This window comes from Triticum urartu, chromosome 3, assembly GCF_003073215.2.
Source record: "Triticum urartu cultivar G1812 chromosome 3, Tu2.1, whole genome shotgun sequence".
NCBI classification, from domain to species: Eukaryota; Viridiplantae; Streptophyta; class Magnoliopsida; order Poales; family Poaceae; genus Triticum; species Triticum urartu.
Window position 1 is genome coordinate 539,899,673 of NC_053024.1, and position 27,339 is coordinate 539,927,011.

Consider the following 27,339-nt stretch of genomic DNA (forward strand, 5'->3'; position numbering starts at 1 on the left):
ATTTTGCCCATTCAATAGTCAAAATGTTGTTTAGAGTGCAACCATCTATAATCACGCATGCACGCGACAACAAAACCTTGCAAGGAGAAAATAAAATAAAATAAGGGCGTGTGTGTCTTTTTACTCCCGTTGCAACGCACGGGCTCTTTTGCTAGTTTATTGTTAAAGGGTAGGTGCTAGAGTAATTTTTTGGTAAGTCTATCAAAGAAAAATTATTGGGGGAGAGAAGAACTGCTGGAGATACTCTTGTTACTATTCTCATCAAAAGAATAACATCAGTTTCTCTCACAAAAGACGCAATAGATTATTACAGGATGCAGTGAGCAAACCAATTTCTAAATTTCTAGAAGCTAAGTTCCATACGACCAAAATTCAGCCCAATTTTTTGAGGAAAACATTCTGCTCAGTCTATCAAAACTGTAGAAAAGAATCAGTCTGCCATGTATCTTTTTGCTAACACTTCCATCTTGTATTAGTTCCGGATCTCGCAAAACTCCCTGCAATCTTCTGCACTCCACACGGAATTGTCGACATCTGAGAGCAATGTGCGAACAGAGAACAGTTAGCTAACACGTCACTACAAGAAAACGTAGCTTGGAAGCTGCAAATAAATACTCCCTCCGCCCCAAAGTAAGTGTCACTATAATATGCATAGGCTGAACTTTGATAGATGAAAGATGCTATAATATGCTACTATTAATACATAGATGAAAGATGTACTCCCTCTGTAAAGAAATATAAGAGTGTTTAGATTACTATTTTAGTGATCTAAACGCTCTTATATTTCTTTATGGAGAGAGTAACATGGAAACTTTGTACTTTTAACAGAGGCTGAACTGAGAAAATAACATGGAAACTTTGTACTTTTATTGGAGCAGTGACTAACCCTCTCTTACATGCGTCGTATCTGTGAAGGTCCCAAAGGTGCTTCAAAGAACACTAGTCTTTTTATATATGCTTATAACAAGATGTAGTCATTACCAAGAACTACACCCAAAACTGATCCGTGTATGGGGTACAAACAAGTTCAACATGTAACAGGCTAAAATGATTACTGAGAAGGAGCCATACCTGATTTGAAGTGGAAACAAAACACATCGATTTTTTCAGAGTAGCTTGGATTGAAGAATTTCAGATCTAGAAAGTTGAAAAGCGACACCTAGCATATTAGATGATTGAGATCTATAATAGGGGAGCAAAGAAAATTATTGGGGAGCAAAGAGTTCTTACAATATTGGTAAAAATGATTACCTGGAACACTGAAGGAGCACTGTTGCTGCATTCCGAATGCTCAGACAAAAATAAGAGTGTCACATTTCAGTATCTTTCAAATGAGAGATCCATCGTAATTCTCTTTGGGTAATGATGGTATAGGTCAATATTTGACTCTGGTGGAATATTTCTCAGTTGCCAGAAGAAACTACTTCAGCAAAAGAAACGCCTGATGGCCTGAAGATGTCGTTCTCTCTGACTACTCTGTTGAAGTCAAGCTTGAAGGAACGTGAACTATATGTCTTGTTAAGCAAACTTATCGGGATCCTCAGAGTTTGCTTTCGCCTGCCTTTCCCCTTTACAAATATCCTAAAGCTACCCTCATCTTCATTCTTCATGCTGCCTCCCAGCTTCGTTCCACCAATATCAAATATGCTATCTCCTGGCTTATCAGGATTAAGTGCAGCATTAACAGCATCCTTTAACTCTTTGTCATGTTCCTCTCCCAAAACTTTATTGCTGATCAAATTACCACTGCATACCTCCACAGGGACCTCCATTTCCTCCCTTACTGCAACCATATTGCTGTCCAGCGAAGGTCCTATACTAACAACAGCTGCATCAGATAGAACATGTGTATCTGCTAAAGACTGAGAAATAGTGTCAGCAACATGTGGGCTGGGGGTGTAAGTGACTGGATGATTGTTTGACCATGCTGGTCCAGGCACAAACTCAGATGCAGCTGGGCTCATGTAAGGTTGCCATCCATAATGGTTAGGGCGAAAAATAGTGGTGTTCATGGGAAATGTGCTGCTTGGAACCATCTGCGGTTGACTATATGGTGGATAAAGAAATGGCACATGATGCAAGAGATTAGGAGACCGAGAAGCAGGAGGGTACAAATGATGTGGGGATGTGCACAGCGGAGGACCGTTTGGCACCATATTTGAATGTCCAGGATGCATGGAGACATTCATAGGCCAAGGGCCGACACCTGGAACAGCACCTGGTGGTGGGAGACCGACACTTACAGCAAGTGGGCTAAGGATAGCTGGAGGAGACGGATTGAATGGAGGTGCAGCAGCAGATAGCTTCTTATTAGACATCTCTCTTATATCAATATTACTTAGAAGCAAGTCAGGCTTTGACTTCTCACTTTCAACACCTCCAACGCCTCCCTGCATACTTGTTGTATGTGCTGAAACTGTAATAGGTTCACTATTAGTAGGTAGAGATTCTTCTAGAAATTGTATGCCAGACTTTCCACTATTTTCAGCTTCTGTGGGTACTGTTGAATCTGAGAACTCAGTGGTTGCACCAAAATTGTCACTACTTGTTGGTTCTTGATCTTTGTTATTACTGAGCAAGGTCATGTCTGTCTTAATATCTGCAGGGCCACCGCCAGAAGGTTTCTCAGTATTTGATGTTAATTTATCTGGTAAACTATCTTTCCCCGTGTCGTCAATCTCATGTTCCCTATGTGACTCTTCTCTTTGTTCTGAATGCTGCATTTCTGTTGGCACAATGCTTACCTCTTTGGAATTATTGGTACTTGAGGACACGGACCTCTGGTCCACTTGAACTGTATCTACCAAGGAATCCTTCATTTCTTGTGCGATAATTTGACCAAGTGATGGTTGCAGTACATCATCTTTAGGTTTTTGTATTTGAGTCTTGGCTATTGTACCTGGACGTGCCAATGCAACATCTTTGTATGATGGTGGGTTTCCGGTACTTTCAACCCAAGGTCCATGTGGCTCACTTCCTTTCAGATCTGCCGAACGATTGTGTACATGTGAATAAGCTATTTGGGATTCTTCTTTACCACCCATCTGCTCTGTGAGCCTAGAAGTATCTTGCACTTCTGAGGATGCTGTCCCTGGCTTAATCCGGTAGGTCATAGCCTTGTATATCTTACGACCAAACCTGGCACTTGATGTCTGGACTTTCATATGCTGCTGAGGATCTGCGTATGCTGCAGGTACAATAGTTTTCTTCTTTAAGAAGTAATAACGGTTATTTGAATAGGAATTCCTTGGCTTATATTGGGAAGCATCTGTCGGAGCATGATTGTCAGGGTCATACGTCCTTCTGATGGCAGGACGGTAATGCTTTATCTGTTTTCCTAAAACTGCAGCTGTTTTAGGTCTTTGAACAGGCTGCCAACCATCATCCTGTTCTTCATCAAAAACTTCCTCAGGTGAACTGATGTTCACCTCAGCTCTCTCTACCAGTTGTTCAGAAGGTGGTGAAGCCTCCACGGATAAAGGACTCTCTTTAACCTCAGTTTCAGGAATATCCATGATCTTAGCACTATCATCTTGCAATGGCCCCTTAATTCGTTTTTCCTCGTCTGTGATTGCAATAGCAGAATCTCTTGGAGATATATCAGGACTTTCTATGTTTGAATTCTCACTCGAATGTGATAAAACCTGACAGGACGAGTATACAATGAATAAATTCTGCCATGTACAGTAATGCTAAAATACTAAATGTCAAGTTACTCGAGTGATAACATGAATGCTTTCATGGAAGAAAAATGTAGTGTAACTTTTAGCATTGTGGAAAAAGGAAACCAGGTTCATTGAGTTCCAGATATACAGGAAGGGCCGGAATTGTGTAGGTAGAAATCATATTGGTAACACTACAGAATAAATGAGAGCCACCGGCACAGGTTCAATCCACGAAAGATACAAAATATTATTGCATGTTATCTACCTAGTCATTATGTAAACCGAAATATACTATTTTGCTGCCTGTTAACTTTGTTGTGAACAATTGTAAGTCTCCCTTTTTCTCTTCGAGAAACTGACCAATTGCACTATGAGTTAAATATTCATTTAATACTAGTATTACACTATGGTAACCATCTCGCAGCTCTTATTTCTCTCTGCCTTAGTTAAACTTGTTCCTTAATGAGAACATAATCATTATCTTGAAAACAATTTTAGCCGAAGTAAAAATTAGCAACTAACCTTTATGCTTGAGTACCTCCTCTTGCCTGATTCAGAATCTCTTCCTCTGTTTTCTTTGTTGGGATTGATGTAATCAAGAAGATCAGATACACTGCAAGGGCAAACAAATACAGTTACTATAGCATCTGTATAGTCCAAAACAGTGTACATTATCCAAATATCTATGATAACTGATACCAGATTATGTGCTGTGCACTAGCTAGCACAACACAATAGAAGTTTCTCTAGGATTAATTTTGCTTTCATTGGCAGAACTAAATCGCACCTTAGGTGTCCTTTACTAGCTATTGATGCATCGGGTTTTCGGGTTCCATTGCGGGCAGCTTCTTGTTGCTCAATTACTTTTGATTCAAAGTATTCAAGCCAGGCTGCAGCATCCTGTAACGTGGAAGGCAACAATATTAAGATTGTCCTTGCAAATAATTGAAAAGGGAATGGTTCTCTTCATATAGCTAAGGTAATAGTTCAAGTGGGAAAAGAATCGAGGTACTTCTGTTACTAACTAGATGCCATTTGGGCATTGACTGGCTCTCAAATGCACAATTAGTATTACAGAAGTACTTTGATGGAAAATCTACTAATATTATCTTCATATTTAAAATAAAATACATTAGTTTATATTAGTGCTCAAAGTTAATTCTTTTATACTAAATGTATTCTAAAATGACATCCATTGGTAACAGAGGGAGTAGGTTTTCAGCATTACAATAATATCATTTAGTAGAACTGTAGAAGTAAACCTGAGTCCGAAGATCATCTGGTCCAAGCTTTGCACGAAGAATTTGCAAGGTTGTCTGCTCATGCTGAACACTCAACGAATAAGCTTCCATCAATGAGAGAGCAATGGCGATAGCATGGTAGCTTGCAGCAGTCTACACAAAACAGAAGAATATGTCACTTGAATCTAACAGTTAATCATGGAAAATGATAAAACAAAACACTTATTTCTGGGTCTGAAATGCATCGAGGCACTTTTGTGTTTTCTTGAGTTGTGGAACATGCAAGCGACTACTTCTCCCATGCTCCCGTCATTCTCGGACGATGAGCCAGCACGGACACCCTCCGTCACTTCCTCAACTTAGTCCTCCGCACGCAACTTGGCGGGGCATCCAACACCGTTTACCCTGCCGCCGCGCTGGTCGCCAGGGGTGGGGCTGTGCATCCTAGGCCACTTGCGCAACAGCCGAGACCACCCCCTCCTCAACCGGTGCAGCAGTCGCCACCCCCGTCGCCGCACTAAGTGGCTAGGGACACGGGTGGTGCTGCTAAGCTTCATGCACTAGCCAATGCAACCAAAAATCCGAACTGATGAAAAAGGCTAGGCAATCCACATATACACTTCAACAGGTGCGACCGGTGCTGGCCACCCGCAGGGCCAGAGAGGTCTTCCCCGGAAGCCTCCACGGCGAACCGGAGCATGAAGAGGACGCGGCTTCCATGACGTGAGGTGGTGCTATCCGCTCAGCCGACTGCGTCGCTAGCGCTGGCACCTCCGGTAGTCTGGCTCCATCCAGCTCTTTGAGCTTGGACCGGGTGGTAGCGGTGCCCGTGCCGTCTCTTCGGGCCACTCACATGCTCATCTTTCATGTGGCTGTAACGGCTAACCCCATTGTTGCAGGCGGCGAGTGGGCCGACCCATGCCCATTCTTATTGGTCCGGAAAGGCACATCCTTGGCTATTGTCGGTACAGCTCGCATGCTTGACATGATCAAGGCCAAAGCCAAGCAATGGGTGTCGACGGGTGCGAGGGGTCTGGCAGCTTTGCTCCAAGTGTTGGCCGTGTATAGCGATTAGAGGGATCGTGCTGTAATTAAAGGGTGTTGCCCTTCTTAGGGCTTCTACAAACTCTTCTTTCTACCAATCCACTGCGACACAAAGCTTTTACCGAAAAAGGGTTTCCCCCCGCTTTGTATTCCAAAGCAACCAACACCATACACATAGCATTGCTAGGGCAAGCAGCACATCAAGCCCAAAAGAAAAAGAAGAAACAAATGCCAACAACGGCAGCTCGACAAAGCGCGCATGACCCGCCACCGTTGCGCCCTCCGGAAACAAACCACCACAGCCCGAGGCTCCGATCCGCCACGTACCAAGCAGCACCTCCAAGAAGGGATGCGACGCCAACGACGTGCCCGGACATGTCCTAGGGTTTCCCCCGGCACGCGGAGGGAAGTGGGGGATGGTTACCACCGACACCCTCCAGGAAGGAATGGTGGCACCCGCCGGTGTCACCGCATCGGAGCCAGACAGACCGGTACTGAGTGCACTAGGCCAACATATCGAAGGGTCCCTATCCAAACCTGCTTAGGAGAAGACGCAGTCAACCCAATAGATGTGTAATAGTTTCCTCCACCTTATCACAGAGAGGACATTTTGTGGGGTGAGGTAGGCCTCGGCGTAACCAACCGAATGCTTCCCATAGTAATCCTGATGTAGTTCCTTGGTTATGCAAGTATCCAGCTAACTTGAAGCTCCATGCATGTACCTGATACGTCTCAAATGTATCTATTTTTCCAAGCACTTTTGCTATGATTTTGTCCTCTTAACTTCCCGACGGTTCTTTATGCACTTTTGCCATGATTGTGTTACATCTATTACATATTTGATTTCATCCATGCGACGTCCATTATTCACTCCCATGCCTACGCTTTTCATACTTGTTGATCTCTTTACGTTACTCTTGTTCTTGGCAACTGCCGGGAATTGCTGCTTTTGTTACTATTTCCACAGCCACAACTACAATCACTACATCGCTTTTTCTACTAATAGATTATGTCGAGCAAGTATTCTTTTTCAGGTGTGGTTGAATTGACAACTCAACTGCTAAGGATTATAAGTATTCTTTGGCTCCCCTTGTGTCAAATCAATAAACTTGGGTTGTAATACTTTCCTCAAAGATTGTCGCGATCCCCTACACTTGTGGGTCATTAATACCACACCAATGTTGCTCATCATGATTCTACAATTTTTTTGAGATTAGAACCACGGATGTGCACACCACAATGAATGCATATACCGTGTGGCAACATGAGGGGACAACCTTGTAAGCTCATATCTAGAATTGTGGAGGCCAGGAAAAATCTCCGGCTGCAAGGAGCGTGAGGAAGTGCTTTCCCATAAGGCGGATTTATGTGAGGGCCAAGGCAAGCAAGAAAGACTTGAAATCTAATGCGTGGAATCATACTCCCATATCGTTGACAGATTTTTTCGTCGTGTCCTAATAGCGGTACTAGAATGAGTACATGGATTTGTAGTCGCGGGAACGTCACGTCAAGCTACTGGTGCATCTAGAACAAAGAATGGGACACACGATATAGCGAGGTTCAAGCCCCCAAGGTGGGTGAAAGCGCAACTTCCTGCCTTACTATTTTTCTTATATGCGGGGATAATACAAGGGATCGATTACAATGTCAGGAGAGGGGGGGGGGGTACTCGGTGAATTGTGGTCTATGTTTTTAAGGCGACGCCTTACCGCCTTAGGGAGGGGGGCGCTTTGGCGCCTAGGCGGGCGCTTTGGACGCCTAGGCGCCCAAAGCGGTCGATTTTCCAAAGCAGAGGGGGAGCGCTTCGACGCCTAGGCATCGCCTTAGGGACGCTTTAAAAACATAGATTGTGGTAACTCGACGAGATATGCCAGGTCTCGATGGGAAGCGTCAAAATCTCTACATGGTGTATAGGATCTAGGCTATGCGAAACCGGATCTTGGCCTTATATAGCACTGCCATGGCGGTCGCCATGTCAGTGCCATCAGACATGTAGGTGGTAGGAGTCCGGACTGGTATTGATATCAAAACATTCAGCCTTTCCTACGTATCCTATAGGGATTCCTTATATGTCGCATGGTAAGTTTCCTCCTTGGTCGATGATGCCTCTCTTGGGCTCTGTGGCCCATACCCTGGCCCAGAGGGGTCCAATGATGCAATCTTGACAGCGCCTAGCCTTGCATAATTTGACTTATCATCGACATATGTCTGTTGGACCTAACACAGTTCGTTCCTGATTGTTTTGACAATAGCTTGTTAAGTCATTGAAGGCATCCACTTAAGATTTTTTGATGTGTTGTCAAGTCAACAAGTATGATTTGTAAAGTGGCACGAAATGAACATCATTCACATTTAATAATTATTCGAAGTGTACATTTCACCCTAAAATAACAAAAGCATGCCATTTGCCATAAGTTTTTTTTTTATGTTGAGAAAGACAATTACCTGGATATGATCAGGCCCAAGTAATCTCTGGTTGCATTTTAAAGCTTTGTGCAAGTACCTAAGAGCTACATGCACATTCCCCAAGCCTTCCTCCATCATGGCTACATTAATATATGTCGCAGCTGTGTTTGGATGAGATGGTCCGCATGTAAGATGTAGAAGATATAATGCACGCTTGACGTACCTAATTTGCACCAAAGGTTAATTTTTTGTAGACACTGTAGCAATGAATCTAAATCATTAGGGTCATATACTGCAAGGAGTATCAAGAGGATAGCAGGTATAGCACATTGTTTATTCAAACCTTAGATTTTTCCCATATCGCAATAGCTTTGATATCTATGAAATAACCTTCAAGACAAGCTCATGCACAGGTAAATAAACAGTTATTGAATCTTCAGTCTTTAAAGACATATGACCTTAAGGGAATTATGGTCCATCCTCGATAAGAGTTTTACATGACATCAATTAATAATTTAACGATTTGAGGCTAGAAGCAAATACCATACCATTTTTACCCTCTGCAACCTCACCCAAGAATAAGAAAGATAATACATATGCTTGTGGTTTAGCTACAATATCAGGGAAACATATCACTACCTAAGGATTCACTTAGCATTTATGAGTTTATAAGCGTTAGCATTAGGTTTGATGGTTATATGTTGATGGCATTCATGCAAGGGTCTAGTTATATTATTTCAACTGTTGTAATTAACAATAATGGAGTCAGAGCTGAGAGATAGCATCTCAGACACGAAACCACACTACAAAGAAATTGGAGACTCAGAAGACTAAGCAGCTAGTTCCTACTCACTTTTAGCATTATTATCATAAGACAAGATTAGTTTTTTAATCCAAACAATAAAGCATAGAGAGAGAGAACCAAATATGCACATTTGACATAATAAGTTTGCGAAAAAAACAGCTATGACCTGAGAAGATAGTAAGTATATTCTTGGCAGCAATAGCAAGACTATTTAATATGGCAAAATTCATCAGCATGACATAGCACTTTGCTAGATAAAATACCCTAAGGGAGGTCTCCTACTCTTTTGGATATATGTAACTTTTCTTCAACTTACACCTGGAATGACTATTTTCTCAACCCTTGTGAAACTGTAGGTTTGCTGCATGAATAAAACAAGAGTATTTCATAAACTGAACTTACTTCAGAGCCAGTTCTGTATGCTGTAAACGATAGTAGAAAACAGCAAGGTCTCCGTAACTCTTCATCGTATCAGGATGATCAAGCCCAAGTTCCCTCTCATTGATATCTAGGGCCTTTTGCTGATATATTGTAGCCTGCAATTTTCAACTTCACTAGTTATTAATATGCAGAAAAACTTAAGATCTGCTGATGTTAACGTAACTCCTCCTAAAACTGGAAGAAAATCACACTTTTATCAGAATTTGTACTGTATTCTTCCCTATATGTTCCTTCGGTGTTATAGTTAGTGTAATCCAAAATTATAACACCTTTAAGTATCCTTCACTCAGTGTAACTGAAAACTTGCTTAGCAGAGAATGCTAAAAGTATATATTATTTCTGAGTTTACACAAATATCTACATGAAGAAAGTGCAATGGCACAAGTCTTTCTATCTCTGACGTTCAACAATTCCTCACTTAACTAAACAGTGCTATCACTTCAATTGTCTTCAAAATATGCATAGCAATTATTACAAACTATCTGCTGTGCACCTGAATTACCATTTACCTGATTAAAATCACCAGTGTGGTACAAAACAACAGCTAGAAGGCTATAAGCTCCAGCCGTCATTCGATGATAGGGACCACACACCATTATGAGCTTGGCAAGAGCCTACATTCATAGATAAAATAATTTATGAGTTCCCAAGATATGACAGATAAGGAATTGTAAAAAAAGAAATGCACAAGATTTTACAAGGTACCTTGGTTCCATAATTAACAGCATCTTCAAGTTTACCCTTGTCAAGAGCCGTTTTGGAGGATTCTAGAAGTTGCCTTCCATCTGCAGATGAGCATGCAACTTGCTGCATTTTTAAAAAAACACGTCAGTTGTGTTTATGTGCCACTCATTTATCTAACAAGTTCTCAAAACACTGATAGCCATATGTGATGATCAAGCCATGACAGCACAATGTGATTTTTGTACAGTATGATAAAAACAATTGAACTGAGGAAAATACTTTTACCTTATGTACGGGGACAAGGCTAATAATGTCCTGTTTGTAAAACGGGAAAGCAGAATCCATGACGAAATCTCGGGGTGCCAATTCAATGCCCACCTAAAAGCAACCTTTAAGCTCAATAAAATGCACCGAGTGTGAGAAATGTTAAAAAGATTCAAACATGTTTACCTTATGGCATAGTCCTCTCAGTATAGCGTATTTCCTCACATCAACATAATGTTGCTCTGTGAGGTCATACTGGTATCGCTTTTTCAAGAAAGCAACAAGCCATCTCCACACTAGGGGATGCACAGCAGGAGAACTTCCAGAAAATTCAGATTCGGGAACACCAAGAAGTAAGTTCAGCACTGCAGCTATTGTTAATGCTAATTGTCGCATGTCTGAAGTAGCTGCAATCACAGATCGGACAATGTGCTTGAATGCTCTCACTATCATTTCATGCACACAAAGGGACTGTACGTGTGAGAGCTTCTCTGAAAGTTTGACCTACATAGGGAATTCTTAGATTAGGACATATCAAGCACTAAAAAAGAAATGACATTTCATCATGTTCAAATGAAAAATTGTTGCAAACTTACAACTCGTCCTAGGGAGCGCATCTGTAGGCCCCTCGTATGCATGAAATCTGTCAAGGTCCTACCATCAACAGGTGAAAGTTCCAATGAACCAAAATCGGCAACCTAAATAATTTCTTGGTTAGTTATTATGCCTCATGACTAAAAAGGATAAGCATGTGGGAACTTATTCATGTCCCATATAATGATGCGTACCAGCTTAGGAAGCGCAACTTCATCATAGAACTTCAGAGCCATCTCAATCAACTCAGATGGTGACTGTGGAGCACAAGAGATTAGTGTATGAACTTTATGCATGATTAGTAGCTACAAATGGCCACTTGGTAAGCAAGGGTGCTAAAACAATACGTAGTCTGTTTCATACAATTGATTTTATTATTTTGTAGAATTCAGAAGTGGATTTGACAAAATCAAGAAAGGTGAAAAGCCTTGCATATTTGATGTTGTTTGAAGCACCACGCGCTGATGTAAAAAACACTCGTCCACAGGCACTAGCACCGGTGAAATTTTAATTTAGAAGAACAAGCATTAGCACCCTGCTTAAGCGAGGCCTCGAGCAGGTGTAGGATGGGAAAGCACAAGACCCCTAGCCAGCTGCACTACAATTTATCAACCCCTAGTGCACCTGAGGTAGGCTCCACAACTTTGAGGTTCTGAGTCAGGTAAGAACACATTTCATGAACCCCTCCACAGCATACCTTGGTATCCACAATATTGGCAAACACAGTATCACATGAAATTTAATACTGACAGTTATATATATGATTGCCGAAGATTAATAATCACAAGGAAACTCTATTTTAAATAGGACATTTATTTATAAAACTAAATGCTGAAATGAGGAGGGTATGAGTTGGATATGCAAGACAGCAAAGGGCAGATGCGAAATCATCACTTGCTATGAAGATTAATGCATTTCTACCTTCTGGTGGAGTCCTGTTTCTGAATCTTTCAACCTTGTAAAGGCGGAATCAAGTAATACATCCTTCAGCAAGATTTCACTCTCGGAGGCGATGCAGTCTCCTTGAGGCGATTCAACAGATGATGGATTAACTTTCTGGTTTTCCCCAGAGCTTGTTGCATCAGTCAAACTTTTGTTCCCTGATGAGGATCCCTTGCCAGAAGCATCAACCGCATTCTTCGGGTGCTTAAGAGCTTTGAGAGGCTTCCCAAGCCCTTCAATCTTTGTCTCTTTCACAGCTTTGTCCACCATTTTCTTCTTTTCCTTCCCATCACCTTGTTTTTTGTCTTTGTCAGATTTTTTCAGATCTTGCAAGTGCTGAACCCAACACGCACCAAGTTCCCATCTCATAAATGATTGTTTACCAGTCTCCTCTTCCTCAAGATTTTGAAGACTTTCCTTCAACAAGTTCTCAGCATAAGTTTGTGCTGCAGTTAGTTCTTCCTGCCTGTGACTTTGTGTTGGTAACTTTTTTTCTCCAGTTGCATTGGCTTCATTTAGGAGCATCCTCAAACTAAAAACAATAAATATATATAATAAAGAAAGAATGGGATAAGCAGCATAAACTTTGTGGATAACTAGAAAAACAAGACAAAGCATTGCTACCAACCTGTTAATGTTCAATGCATGGGCACCCCCTTCAGGTTGATCCGTGATATCAGCAGGCTTAATAGAAGAAGCCACAATAGTTTTCTCGTAATTGTTAACCTTTGCTACAGCAACATACCCACAGTATCTAATATTCACGATGCCCAAACTGTCAACATCCTGCAAATTAGAGACAAAATTAGGAAAAGCCTCTCTTTTACCTGAATATGAGAAAGATCACCTTAATTTTGAACTTATACATGTGCAGCAGTGTTTTCATCGGCAGTTATTCCTTTCAAAAGGTTTCTCTCTCCAAGATGCTTAGAGTCCATTCCTGTGGCTCGGCTTCCATCTATCTTAGTGTCCAGCTTGCAGCTTGCATCTGAAGAATCTCTTGTGACAGTGATGCTAAAAGTTCCCACCGTCTCAGAATGCAAGACCTCATCTATCTTGATTGCTGTTGACACATCTGTACTCTCCATTACATGCCGGATGGCTGCAATAGTTCTAAACATGGCAACATCTACGAATAGACTGTGCAGTAGGAATGCTCTCCTGTCACGAATTTCCCTCTCCTCAGCAGTTTTGCAAGGCATGGATGTGAGATACAGGAACTCATCTGCCCATGGCAACATGTCACTTTTGCCATCCCTTCCCCAACCACCTCCATTGCCTCCCCAAGTTTCATCCTCAGCAGGAAGGGGAGGAAATGTTGATGGTGACTGGGCAGCAATCGGAGGAACAAGCCATGTATTTGCACGATAACCATAAGGAAAATTTCCGAACTGCAACATACAAGCAGTTATAATTAGGTCATGATGCAGCATTAGATAGGAAAACTGTTGTCTGATGGCGGATGGAATACAAAAACATGGTTCATATGAACCTGCAAGTAAATATGTAATAATCAAGCGCAACATACTAGAGGAGCCCCAAATGGAAGAAACTGAATATGAACATCAGCATAACTGTAGAAGGTAGATATTCCTAGAACCCAAATTGTTGTTTGATATTTAAAGTGCATTAAAATATATTCAACTCCTTTTCAGATCAATCATTATGCCCAAGCACACAATAATCCAAATGCAAAGTCACAGTCTTCTGAAAAGTTTCCATTGAAATTTAGAAAAAGATATGTACAATGAAACACCCAAAAAAGGGTAACACACCTTGTTCCGTTCCAAAAATGCCTTCATAAGATCCTCGTATGCCTAATATATATGCAAGCACCATAAAGGATTAAATTCATATAACAAGGTCATAGAAAAGAATTAGAGATACGGAAAATGAGACTGCAGTGGCTTACAGAAATAGTTAAATAGTGCTATAAAATTGTTGGTAATTAAGAACCTCAAGTAGTTTCTAGAATGGGAATTTGACACTGCCACTGTTGGCAAATGCCACTTTCCAAACCTACAACAATGCACTGGCATGCTCAACTATCAATTTTTAGTACGTAATTTCAATCCGAATAAGTGAAAAATCTGGTAGGCAGATTGTTATTTTTGGCAGTAGAAACTTGAAAGTGGAGGACACGGTGCTGCTGCCAAAATAGACTTTACCAATTCAAACCTTCTTGCGGCTGACGTAAGTTAGGAATTTTATCCTGATTATTACTTATCTTCTCTCAATTTCATCGTCTCAATTACTACTGCACAAAAGCGTACACACTACACCACAAATGTTCACACACATATATACATTAAAAGTAGATTCAAAAATCTGCTGTTATTAACTACATTTCATCTCTAAAGTGTATATAAGTTCATTTGTCCAGAAGAGGCTACAGCTTTAAGTGGGATATCTAATAACAAGGTAAAATACAATATAGGATGCAAGATTATTAGATACTCCCTCCTCCCATAACATAAGACGTTTTTGTAAGCTAACATAGTTTGCAAAAACGTCTTACATTATGGAACGGAGGGAGTAACAATTTAGATTACCCTAATATAAAATTTACAACCAGAATGTGAGATAAACGAACATTATTGAATGCTCTGCTCAGATGCCTCAATAGGTCGACAAGATTGTGGCACAAAACACGCTGTTTCCCAAAACTAAAGAACCCCTTTCTCCGAGCTTCAACAATGAAAAATTTCCCATTACAAAGCTTTGCCTGAAAGTCAGCCAACAATTCTCCAATTAGGGCACATGTGATGTAATTAGCAGGCATCTTAGCGCAAAAATGCTGTCAAAGATATAACTATTACCCATGATTACCTCAAGGAAGAAGAGATGGTCATCAGACGGTTGCTCCTCCTGTCGAGGTTGAGTCACTCTCTTTATAACTGATCGAAAGAGTTAAAATAACTCAGCAAACGGAAGAATTTGCCTCGCTAGAGAAATGTTCAGCTCAACAAATTTCAAGCTAATATCTCACGCTTAGCATTCAAAATAATGAGGAAAGTGTTAAATTACATGAACTAACATCTCAAGGACAAACCATGGTGACGCAGACAGCAAAAATATATGTACAAATAGATCAAGGCAGAGGTTCCAAATCTAATGCTAGCAGTAGTACGGCACCTTAATGTTCTTTTGTTGCAAATAAGTTTAGGAAAACAATTAGTATCTGGCGGCCCATTCTAATCTCGCGCCGGCCGCATCGCGTGCTCACCCGCCACGTACCCGTGGGCCCCACGCACCACTCATGTGGTCCCTCAGCCTTATCTCTGCTTGAGTTTGCAGACACTAATTCCTCTTCCGTGAGGACCGGTACCTCATCATCCTCTCTCTGTCGTGGTGCTAGACAGTGACCACAAGGTGCGATGCCGACCACCGGGTACTGCGACGGCGGCAACCACTGCTGCGAACAGCGGTGGCCGCTGCTACGAGCGCGCGGACATGGTGTTGCTATGGTGACAGCCCCTGCTGCGAGCCAGGGCCGCACTACTGCATCGGCAACAACTGGTGCTGTGAGCGGCGACAGCCGCTGCTACGAGCACGCGAATGTGGTGCTATGACGGCAACATCACTGCTGCGAGTCGGACGGCCTATGCTGCGACGGCGACGGTAACCGCTGCGAGCCAGACATCCGATGCTGCGACCAGTGACGCCCGCTGCTACGAGTGCCGGCAAGGGCTGCTGCGAGGACAGCAGGGCTGCTGGGAGCGAGACGGCCCACGCTGCTGCTGGCTGTGCTGCATACAGGGAGTGCGACTCTGCGAGCCGTCAAAGACGAGGCTCTTGTGGGCGTGGGTGGGATATTTGAGCGAGGCGAGTGGGAGTAGGCTCCGTGCGCCCATGTAAGCATGAGATGTGCGCACCATCTCTTCCCCATGTGCGCCTGTGAGCAAGGGATGCGAACGCTGTTCTCCTCCTATGCGCTGTGTTGGGCGAGATCCAACGGCCATGGTGAAAAGCAATCTATGGCTTGGGAGGGGGCTGGGATCGGCCTGCCGGCACGTAGCATTGGGCATAAGTTTACAGTTCGAGTCAGAAGTCATGAAACGAGAGCGTGAAATAGAGAGATCAGTTACAGGGCTTTGGAAAGGCTGTGAGAGAGGTTTTACTTACAGTGGAGGGGCGGTGAGAGGTTAGCGAGGGAGAAGAACTCGTAGAACGCTCCGAGGCGGGGGCATGCACCGCTCATCTCTGCCTCCAGCTCTGCTGAGACCCCGTCCTCCTTGGCCGCCGCTGCATCAGCATCCTTTGGAGCTGACTCCTTGGGCAGGGGCGGCGGTGAGCCCATGCGGCGCCCACCTGAGGAGGCAGCTGCTGCAGGCTTGGAGCTGGAGTTGGAGGGCTCCTTGGTGGCATCGGCATCCTTGGGGGATGGAGGAGGAGGCGTCGGCGGCGGAGAGCCAAAGGAGGCGGTGCACGCAACAATGTCCAGCAGCCGCTGTACGTGCACCAATGCGCTATCCTCGTCATACTCCCCTGCATTGTGAATTTTTGGAGTTTAAGATGTAGGGTTACAGATGGTTTATCCCTGGACACTATAGAAGAGAATTTAATAGTAATAATACGATATATGGAAATCAAAGACAAAATGATGCAAATGAAGGTGCTGTCAGGTGTATAGGTGTGCAAAGGTACAATTTACAGAACACACGTCTAGAAACAATGGGTTTAACCAATCTAAGGGTATCTCTAATCCAACCGCAAAAGTCAACTTCAAAAAAACCGCTCTTAAAATCTACTAACTACCAAAATATCATGCATTTTTGGATGCTGCATTCTAATCGAACTCAAATAATAAAATGCATTAAAATTGAAGTTGTATAACATATATTTACTACTTAGCCATCAACTATGTTACAAACATCCAAGTGTTTGCTGGCTCTCACAGCAAATATTATGGCAAACAACCCTAACAATAATAAAATTTACTCTCGCGCGTGGCTAGTAGGGTATTGGGGAGGGCATTGTGTGGCAGCGGTGGAAGCCAAAATGTTTGAAGGGGGGGTTGTTTTTCGTGTCAGCTAAAAACCTTCTGGGAGTTATGCATGTTTTGGGAATGGATTAGATGAACCTAAGTAAAAAAGGGTTTGGGGGATTAGAAATTTATTTGGGTCGATTAAAGATGCCTTGAGAAAATAAATCCTTATTTTGCAGATATAAGATGTACCTTCTACCAGGGTGAGAGTATATGGCTTCAGTGTCACAACATCAACGCCATCCTTCAAGTGACCATCACGAGTCTACCGACAAATGAAATCATATAACAGGATTGAATTAAAATGATACCCGCTGCGGTAATATAGTATGAAGAGAAAAAGGAAACGCTATAAATACCTCATGCGAGAGAGAGTAGTTTGTGATTGCACATGTGGCAGTGTTGACGCAGAGCAGCCTCCTCATATCAATGATCCTGTCCGTGGAAATCCCCTGCGCCAAGCAAGGAAGGAATACTTGTTGATGAAATCACGCATCAAGCAAAACAAACAGTGCAGAAAGAACTGTGGCAGCAAGAAGCTAAACCTTGAGAATGACATCGGACTGATCCGGTAGGTTGACGGTGATGTCAATGGCGACAGGGAGCACTGGTAATTCATCGAAGAAATTCGCAAATGATCAGCTCAAGAGAGCAACTATCTTCTCCGACTATTGCAAGCAAAAGCCAATCAAGGTGTCATGGCAACAATACCTTTCTCATCTTTCTTCTTCTTCTCGCCCTTGGCCTTCCCACGCTTGCTCTTGGGCGCCATGTGCGCGCCAAACGGCGAGCAAGATCAGCAGAATATTCCCACCTAGATCATACGGTCAAAAAGAAAATTAAACATCAGTTGGATTCACAACCAACATGTGGCACGCATTAGAAGGAACAGAATAGAAGAGAGTGATGGTGGTTGCAGGGGTAGGGCTAGAAAACTGAAGTTAGGACAAAAAAGGGAGCTATCATTGACATGTGTATATACACACTACTTAGACGTGAAAGAGACATAGTTACACCCCACAATCCAGGATTGACAAGAAAAAGATGTACCAATGGTGAGAATGAAGTGCAAGCAACAATGGTTGCGTTAACACCATAACGTCAATTCAAGTCAACATTTTTTTTACCTCCTGTGATTCCAAATGAGATAATTGTGTGTAATGATATATAGATGGTACAACTGACCAAAATCCAAAAAAAGAAAATCATCAAGCGGCCAGCTACGAAGGGATAAAGTATAAGGTATATTAGCAGAACCAATGGACTAAGTTACATCTAATCCATTTGAAGAAGAAAAATCACTTCGACATAAAATCTGCGCAAATGATGGACAGAAAGAAGATGACTACAGAAGGGCGAACAAGGCAGTAGGGGACTGAAATTCAAACCATGCCTGCAACGAGGGACATGGGAACAGACTCAAGAAGTCAAGAGGCTAATTTACCATGACACAGGCAGAAATGCTAAAATTTCTGGATTCCACATAACTAGTTCACAATAAGAGAAAGATGTTTTGGGAATTGGAAATATACACGACCATAGAAAGGATATCCAATTTCAAATGGGCACAATTTGAGAGCTTAACTGCGAAGCAGTGTTCGTTGTTCCATGCCCACACTGCACATCGAGGGAGGTACGAACAATGTTATGCGCATAAGCATATGAAAACACAGAAGCCACCAGGGATATCGATTAAGCGCACGCTAAAAAAAATTGCCAAGAAAAGGCCACACAGCTGTGAATTCACACACACACACACACACACACACACACACACACACACACACACACAAAGACATATGAAACCAAATAATAAATAGCAGGTCCAAGAATTTACTGATGGCCTGGCGCTCAGCTGCTCTTGACAGTACACCGACAAGGATGTACCGATGGCCCGAGGAAGCAAAATGGAAGGTCAATTTCCCAAGCAATCAGCTAAGGTAAGGAGAGAGGCAGCTGGGATGAGGTAGGTGCACTGTCTACAAGCTAAGCATTACTGGGATGGAGGTGCAGGAGCAGAGGGGGTAGCAGTAGTGAGCAGAGGAGCCTAAGAGAGGGAGGGAAAGATGGATAACGAAAGGGGTTGGAGGCGGGGTTGATAAGGGTGGAACGGTGGAGATTTAAGATAGGGTCCTCATTGGCCCGGTCCGGTTCTCTTCTTTTTTCAAATGATGAAAATGCCGGCCCGGTTCTCTGGAAAATCGTCGTACAGTTTTGTTCGGGGGCTAGGCAATCGCCGCCGGACTCATCAGAGTTCATGTTCCGTGGTTCAGGACGTGGAGGATCAGGCGTACCGTGGCACAGAATAAGACATCGCGTTCAGGTGGGTCAGACCTTCTTTCTGGAAAATTTCTTCGCCGGCGGCCCAAATTCGCGGGAGAGGATGGCGGAGGACGGGATGGGGTTCCCCACCCGAAGGAGAACCCAGCCATATTCGTGCTCTCTCCGCCGCCCGCAACCAGCTCTGCCCGGCGAGCTCGTCTGCCGCATGCCAAGCTCGGCCTCGCTCCTCTCCGGCCTCGAGCTCGCCCTCAAACGCCACCCCCAAGCTCCTCTGGCCTCTTCCTATGCCCGTGCCCCCGTTCCGCGCCGCCACCGCTCGCCATCTCCAACCCCAAGCGATGCAGAGAAACGGGATCGAGAGAGGAGACCAGAGGGAATTGAGAGAGGAGAAGGAAGGGCATCACCTCGACGCCGTGCACGAGCTTTTCCTCTCGCCACCAGCGAGCCATCACCCTGCTGCCGAGGGCGAGGTCGAGGCCGACCGCATCCTCGACCCCGCCATGGCCACCAGCGAAGCGGCGGCCTGCGCATCCCGCGCGTGGGGCGCGGACAGCTCCTGGGCCTCGTCGACTTCCCGCCGTTTCCCCTACTCCTCCTTCCCTCCGGTCCCGCGACTCCCCCACCTCCTCGCCGCTGCTGTTTTCTCTCTCTCTCTCTCTCTCTCTCTCTCTCTCTCTCTCTGAGGCGATGCGTTGAGGGAGACAAGGGATGGATTTGGAACATTATGAGAACAGCCCATTCTCCCTCCCACTTTCTACCGGACCACACAAGGCTGCTTCATGATCATGGGCTTTCAGCCCGACCAGCTGTCATGACCCTGAGAGGAGACCAGAGCTCCCAAACTTCCCTCACGCTAGGGTTTTCTTCTCCCGGAGGCGATCCGCCGCCGTCGAGCCCTTCATCCTTCCCTCCCCCGATCCGCCTCTGTAGCGATTCAGGCCGACTCCGGGGTGATCTTTGGATCACTAGCGCCCAGCCTTGACCTGCTCTCAGAGGCGAGAAGGGAGTTAGCCCCCCTTCCCTTCCCTTATCAACACCCGATCTTGAGGTTTTTCATCTCAAGCAAGTGTTAGACGGATTGAAGACTACAAAGATAGCCGGATCAAGCTCTGCGTCAGAGGTAGGGAAAATGATGGCCAAGCTTGGGCTACGTGAGGAAGACCTCGGCGACGTCGTTTACGACGAGAAGGAAGCACCTCCAGAAGCTACCATGTGGATGGTTGTCGCTCGCGTACATATAGATAAGCCCTATGCCAGGCTTGGTTCTTCAGAAACATGCGAGCAACCTGGGATCTAGCGCATGATGTGAAATTCCGACCACTAGAGGACAGTCCCTATACCATGTAATTCTTCTACCTGGGAGACTGGGATCGCGTAATGTAGGATGGGCCGTGGAATTTCATAGGGGACGTTGCTGTCATTACACCCTATGACGGCGTGACGAAACCTTCATGATGCAACTCGATACTATAAACATCTAGAAATCCACTATGTCCCAAATAGATATGTGCACTTGGTTGAGCCTCTTGCAGGGAAAGTTGAAGAAGTGCTTTATGTTGAACCAATCACACATGATTTTGCCGGCGATTTTTACTGGGTTTGTGTCAAAGTTAATGTCTACAAGCCACTAAAGAATGCGGTGTCGATGATCAGAGATTCATGCCACCAGATCTACAAGGTGAAGTATGAGAGGCTCCCAAATTGGTGTGCAATATGCGGGCATCTTAGCCACGTGTACAAGGAACATAGGGACGGTTGTACTCTTGATAAGTCAATCACACTAATGCCTATCATGGCCTGTATTGACCCTGAACTTATCAAAGTTATAACACCGGCTTAAGTCACGTGAGAGCCAGCTTTCAAAGAGCTAGGATAAACTATAAGAGGCTACAAGGCCTGCTTCACAGAAGCAAATCAGACTCGAGCCTCAAAAGTCGGTCTTTTATGTCGTGCCTCGGAAGCCGGCTTATTTTTTTCTATGTCGTATATTATTTATTTCCCTATATGTATATCTGTCTATCTATGCATTCTCTTTGCAGGTATTCAGTGTTATCAAAACCCGGGTCACAAATCTAGCCGGGTCACATATAATTGTTGGAAATATGCCCTAGAGGCAATAATAAAATGGTTATTATTATATTTCTTTGTGCATGATAATTGTCTATTGTTCATGCTATAATTGTGTTATCCGGAAATCGTAATACATGTGTGAATACATAGACCACAACACGTCCCTGGTGAGCCTCTAGTTGACTAGCTCGTTGATCAAAAGATAGTCATGGTTTCCTGACTATGGACATTGGATGTCATTGATAACGGGATCACATCAGTAGGAGAATGATGTGACAAGACCCAATCCTAAGCATAGCTCAAAGATCGTGTAGTTCGTTTGTTGTAGCTTTTCCGAATGTCAAGTATCATTTCCTTAGACCATGAGATTGTGCAACTCCCGGATACCGTAGGAGTGCCTTGGGTGTGCCAAACGTCACAACGTAACTGGGTGACTATAAAGGTACACTACAGATATCTCCGAAAGTGTCTGTTGGGTTGGCACGAATCGAGACTGGGATTTGTCACTCCGTGTGACGGAGAGGTATCTCTGGGCCCACTCGGTAATGCATCATCATAATGAGCTCAATGTGACCAAGTGGTTGATCACGAGATCATGCATTATGGCACGAGTAAAGTGACTTGCCGGTAACGAGATTGAACGAGGTATTGGATACCGACGATCGAGTCTCAGGCAAGTAACGTACCGATTGACAAAGGGAATTGTATACGGATTGATTGAATCCTCGACATCGTGGTTCATCCGATGAGATCATCATGGAGCATGTGGGAGCCAACATGGGTATCCAGATCCCGTTGTTGGTTATTGACCGGAGAGGCGTCTCGGTCATGTCTGCATGTCTCCCGAACCCGTAGGGTCTACACACTTAAGGTTCAGTGACGCTAGGGTTGTAGAGATATTAGTATGCAGTAACCCGAAAGTTGTTCGGAGTCCCGGATGAGATCCCGGACATCACGAGGAGTTTCGGAATGGTCCGGAGGTAAAGATTTATATATAGGAAGTCCAGTTTCGACCATCGGGAAGGTTTCGGGGGTCGCCGGTTTTGTACCGGGACCACCGGAAGGGTCCCGGGGGTCCACCGGGTGGGGCCACCTATCCCGGAGGGCCCCATGGGCTGAAGTGGGAGGGGAACCAGCCCTTGGTGGGCTGGTGCGCCCCCCCTTGGGCCTCCCTGCGCCTAGGGTTGGGAAACCCTAGGGGTGGGGGCGCCCCCCACTTGGCTTGGGGGGGAAGCCACCCCTTGGCCGCCGCCCCCTTGGAGATTCATCTCCTAGGGCCGCCCCCCCAAGGCCCCTATATAAAGAGGGGGAGGGAGGGCAGCCGCACCCCTTGCTCTTGGCGCCTCCCTCTTCCTCCGTAACACCTCTCCTCCCCGCTTGCGCTTGGCGAAGCCCTGCCGGGATCCTGCTGCATCCACCACCACGCCGTCGTGCTGCTGGATCTTCATCAACCTCTCCTTCACCCTTGCTGGATCAAGAAGGAGGAGACGTCTTCCCAACCGTACGTGTGTTGAACACGGAGGTGTTGTCCGTTCGACACTTGGTCATCGGTGATTTGGATCACGACGAGTACAACTCCATCAACCCCGTTCTCTTGAACGCTTCCGCGCGCGATCTACAAGGGTATGTAGATGCACTCCTCTCTCCCTCGTTGCTAGATGACTCCATAGATTGATCTTGGTGATGCGTAGAAAATTTTAAAATTCTGCTACGTTCCCCAACAGTGGTATCAGAGCTAGGTCTATGCGTAGTTTCTATGCACGAGTAGAACACAAAGCAGTTGTGGGCGTGGATATTGTCAATTTGCTTGTCGTTACTAGTCTTATCTTGATTCGGCGGCATCGTGGGATGAAGCGGCCCAGACCGACCTTACACGTACGCTTACGTGAGACTGGTTCCACCGATTGACATGCACTAGTTGCATAAGGTGGCTGGCGGGTGTCTGTCTCTCCCACTTTAGTCGGATCGGATTCGATGAAAAGGGTCCTTATGAAGGGTAAATAGAAATTGGCATATCACGTTGTGGTTTTGGCATAGGTAAGAAACGTTCTTGCTAGAAACCTATAGCAGCCACGTAAAAAACTTGCAACAACAATTAGAGGACGTCTAACTTGTTTTTGCAGCATGTGTCGTGTGATGTGATATGGCCAAAAGGATGTGATGAATGATATATGTGATGTATGAGATTGATCATGTTCTTGTAATAGGAATCACGACTTGCATGTCGATGAGTATGACAACCGGCATGAGCCATAGGAGTTGTCTTATTTATTTATGACCTGCGTGTCAACATAAACGTCATGTAATTACTTTACTTTATTGCTAAAGCGTTAGCCATAGTAGTAGAAGTAATAGATGACGAGACAACTTCAAGAAGACACGATGATGGAGATCATGATGATGGAGATCATGGTGTCATGCCGGTGACAACGATGATCATGGAGCCCCGAAGATGGAGATCAAAAGGAGCAAATGATATTGGCCATATCATGTCACTATTTGATTGCATGTGATGTTTATCATGTTTTACATCTTATTTGGTTAGAACGATGGTAGCTTAAATAAGATGATCCCTCGTAATAATTTCAAGGAAGTGTTCCCCCTAACTGTGCACCGTTGCGAAGGATCGTTGTTTCGAAGCACCACGTGATGATCGGGTGTGATAGATTCTAACGTTCGAATACAACGGGTGTAAGCCAGATTTACACACGCAATACACTTAGGTTGACTTGACGAGCCTAGCATGTACAGACATGGCCTCGGAACACAGAAGACCGAAAGGTCGAGCATGAGTCGTATAGAAGATACGATCAACATGAAGATGTTCACCGATGTTGACTAGTCCGTCTCACGTGATGATTGGACACGGCCTAGTTAACTCGGATCATGTTTCACTTAGATGACTGGAGGGATGTCTATCTGAGTGGGAGTTCATTGAATAATTTGATTAGATGAACTTAATTATCATGAACTTAGTCTAAAATCTTTACAGTGTGTCTTGTAGATCAAATGGCCCACGTTGTCCTCAACTTCAATGCGTTCCTAGAGAAAACCAAGCTGAAAGACGATGGCAGCAACTATATGGACTGGGTCCGGAACCTGAGGATCATCCTCATAGCTGCCAAGAAAGATTATGTCCTAGAAGCACCGCTAGGTGACGCACCTGTCCCAGAGAACCAAGACGTTATGAACGCTTGGCAGTCACGTGCTGATGATTACTCCCTCGTTCAGTGTCGGAGTAAATGACCACGGGTAGCCTAGCTGGCACCCCCTGGCTCTTCTGGAAAATTACAAGCCGATCCGGCCCTCAAGAATCCAAGATGTGGGGCCGCCTTCCCCTTGCCGGCTGTCTCCCAGGCCGGCTATCGGAAGGCGACCCGACTTTAGCCCTCATGAAGAAAGCCACGGGAGGGCCGGCTCCGAGAAGCCGGCCGCGAGAAGGCCGACTCCAAGAAGCCGGCTCCCACAAAGCGGTCAGGATCGTACCCTCGAAGTCTGCATCCACATAACGGCGATGTGACGGGGCATGGCTACAGTAAAGCCTGCCACCCCCGAATCCTGGAGCACGCCTGGCACAGTGCATCGTACGGGTGGCCATGGCCCGTCCGGCGTGGCACTGTTGCCACGTTGACCCTGATGTCATCCACGACGGGCTGCCGGTGCGGCCCACAGGCGGTGGGCCCCTTCGGGCAGAGAGACGCCCGAAGACGGCCTGGCCTCCCCCAGTCGGCCCAAGACAGAGCCGGCTCTCCATAGCCGGCTTGCCACCTCCCTCGAAGGAGACGCCCCATTAAGGAGACAAGACGCGGTGAGGCTACAACGATCACTCGCCGGGCGGCGGCACTGTAGCCACGCCCACCTCAGCAAAGCCCTCGTCACCAGGATTGAGCAACAGTAACCAGCCACCGACAAGGCCCTGGACAGTGGGGCCTGCCTGTCGACCAAGGAGCCGGCAGCCGGCGGGACCCACCAGCCGGCGGGCCCCAGCAGCCGGCGTAGAAGCCGGCGAGTGTAGTCACAGACGGCTGGGCCCCACGCCCAGCGGATTACCATTGTACCCCCGGGGGGTAGGCCTATATAAACCCCCCGGGACACCCATGCAAAGGGTTGATCCAAGCTAGTTCTAGACACCACATAGAGAGGGGAGGAGGGCTAGCTGTGCTCCACTTCTTCTCCTCACAAAACAGCTCAAGGAGCATAGTGTAGCTACTTGTTCATCTAGTGATCATGCGGAGACCCCGCAGAGCAGCAGTAGGGGTGTTATCTCCACGGAGAGCCCCGAAGCTGGGTAAGATTCACCGGCGTGCATGTCTTCGCCTCATCCCGCTTCCAGGCACCGGCGACGTCTTACTAGTTCCCACAATGATAAGCCACCCGTTGGCATATGTCGCACCTACCACCCAACATTTGGCGCCCACCGTGGGGCCAGGTGCACCGTCGTCCGGAGACCTGTTCTGGACGGGAACCCTCTTCCTCCCCAGCGAGCGTAGCCAGCCCGGCACGCCTGATGGCGCTTGCCACGACGCGCTGCAAGGCATCACCAACGTCTGTGCAGCGAGCGGTCTCGCCGATCTCCTTGACAAGACCCTCATCTCCGACGAGCTCGCCTCTGACGCGGGCACCGACCACCTCGTCAACCTCCTCGGCCAGCTCCACGTCTCCGGCGAGCCTACTGTGGACTTGGAGTCGGTTGGCTCCACCGATCCGATGCCTGTCGACTCCAACACGGCCTCACTCGACACTTTCCCCACCGACGTCACGATCTACAACGACCCGCTTCCCCAGGCCAATGGCTGCGACGCTGTCACCACCGAGGTGATGGTCATCGGCCACGGCGACGCTTCTGACGAGAGCGCCCACGATGCCCCGCATGCGGCGGTCCACGACTTGACCATCCCCCTCCCGGCCGATGCCGATGCCGAAGCACTGGAGGCTCGCCGCCTCGCCCTCCTCGCGGAGGGCCGGAAGTTGGCTTCCATGAGACGCCTCACTGAGGCCCATCGGCGCGAAGCCGACCGCGCCGCCTTTGGCACGTTGCCCCCAGGCGGGCCTAGCCGGGCCGGCGTTGTCAGGCAGCACGGCGCTGTCGTCGCCGACACGCTAGGAGTCGACCACCCAGTCTACGCCACTCCACTCGAGAACCTGCGTGCCACCCAGGCGGCCGTAGACGAGCTAGACGGATTGGGGGCCGAAGAACTCCCCCACATGACCAGACGCATCCAGCAGCTAATCTATGCGGCCGCGCAGCGGCACGAAGCCGACGCCCGCGCGGAAAGCCCTCCCCCGCGCCGAGATCACGGCGCGACGTCCCGGACGCCGACTGCGGGTAAAACCCGCGTGCGGCACGAGAAAGAGTCGGCTGCCAGCCAAAGCCAAACCCGAATCTCCATCGAGCGAGACGCAGAAGGCCATCCCCGGGCCATGGAGTGGCGGGGCAACCCGCCTCCGCCTCGGCCCCGTGGGGAGAGATATCCCACCCCACCGCATGTTGCGCATCCGACTCTCAGCGGCCGACTAGGTCGCCGCGAAGGAGTTTGCGAGAACGACGCCCGCCATCGGATCGACCGCCTAGCGCGATCCCTGGCGCTGGAAGAAGATGATGTCGGCCCGCCTTGCTTCGGCCCCCGCATCCGCGACGAGCCTTTCCCCAAAGGGTTCTCGCTCCCAAGAGACACGCCCAAGTACAACGGCTCCGTGAAGCCGGAAGATTGGTTGATCCACTACTCCACGGCGGTTAGCATAGCAAACGGCAACAGGCGCGTTGCCATGAAGTACGTGCCCCTCATGCTGCAAGGCACGGCGCGGACCTGGCTCAACAGCCTCAAGCCATACAACATCAACAGCTGGCTAGACTTCACAGAAGCCTTCGTCCGCAACTTCACCAGCACCTACAAGCGGGCTCCCAAGCCCAGA

The 27,339-nt window shown here is 46.3% G+C and overlaps 1 protein-coding gene across 4 annotated transcripts; it reads right to left on the bottom strand.

The window, feature by feature from the left end:
- Window positions 1–232: 232 nt before the first annotated feature.
- Window positions 233–20,033, bottom strand: LOC125544851 (protein REDUCED CHLOROPLAST COVERAGE 1). 4 transcript variants are annotated; one of them, XM_048708626.1, is made up of 26 exons: window positions 19,761–20,033; window positions 17,785–17,887; window positions 17,619–17,680; window positions 17,433–17,525; window positions 17,266–17,338; window positions 16,212–16,574; window positions 14,916–14,983; window positions 14,680–14,811; window positions 13,862–13,903; window positions 12,953–13,477; window positions 12,715–12,872; window positions 12,066–12,618; window positions 11,339–11,401; window positions 11,147–11,248; window positions 10,737–11,054; window positions 10,572–10,664; window positions 10,308–10,409; window positions 10,112–10,216; window positions 9,564–9,697; window positions 8,396–8,579; window positions 4,928–5,059; window positions 4,453–4,565; window positions 4,188–4,278; window positions 1,252–3,644; window positions 1,072–1,137; window positions 233–534 (listed from the first exon to the last, which is right to left on the bottom strand). In XM_048708626.1, exons 2-24 carry the CDS (start codon window positions 17,843–17,845, stop codon window positions 1,404–1,406), a joined length of 5,808 nt encoding a protein of 1,935 aa, XP_048564583.1. In that variant the 5' UTR covers window positions 17,846–17,887; window positions 19,761–20,033; the 3' UTR covers window positions 233–534; window positions 1,072–1,137; window positions 1,252–1,403. The 4 variants fall into 4 exon arrangements, with proteins under 4 accessions (XP_048564583.1, XP_048564585.1, XP_048564582.1 ...); XM_048708628.1 differs by lacking the exon at window positions 19,761–20,033 and adding an exon at window positions 18,911–19,289 and having other exon boundaries at window positions 1,072–1,159; XM_048708625.1 differs by lacking the exon at window positions 19,761–20,033 and adding an exon at window positions 18,911–19,288.
- Between the last annotated feature and the right edge of the window lie 7,306 nt (window positions 20,034–27,339).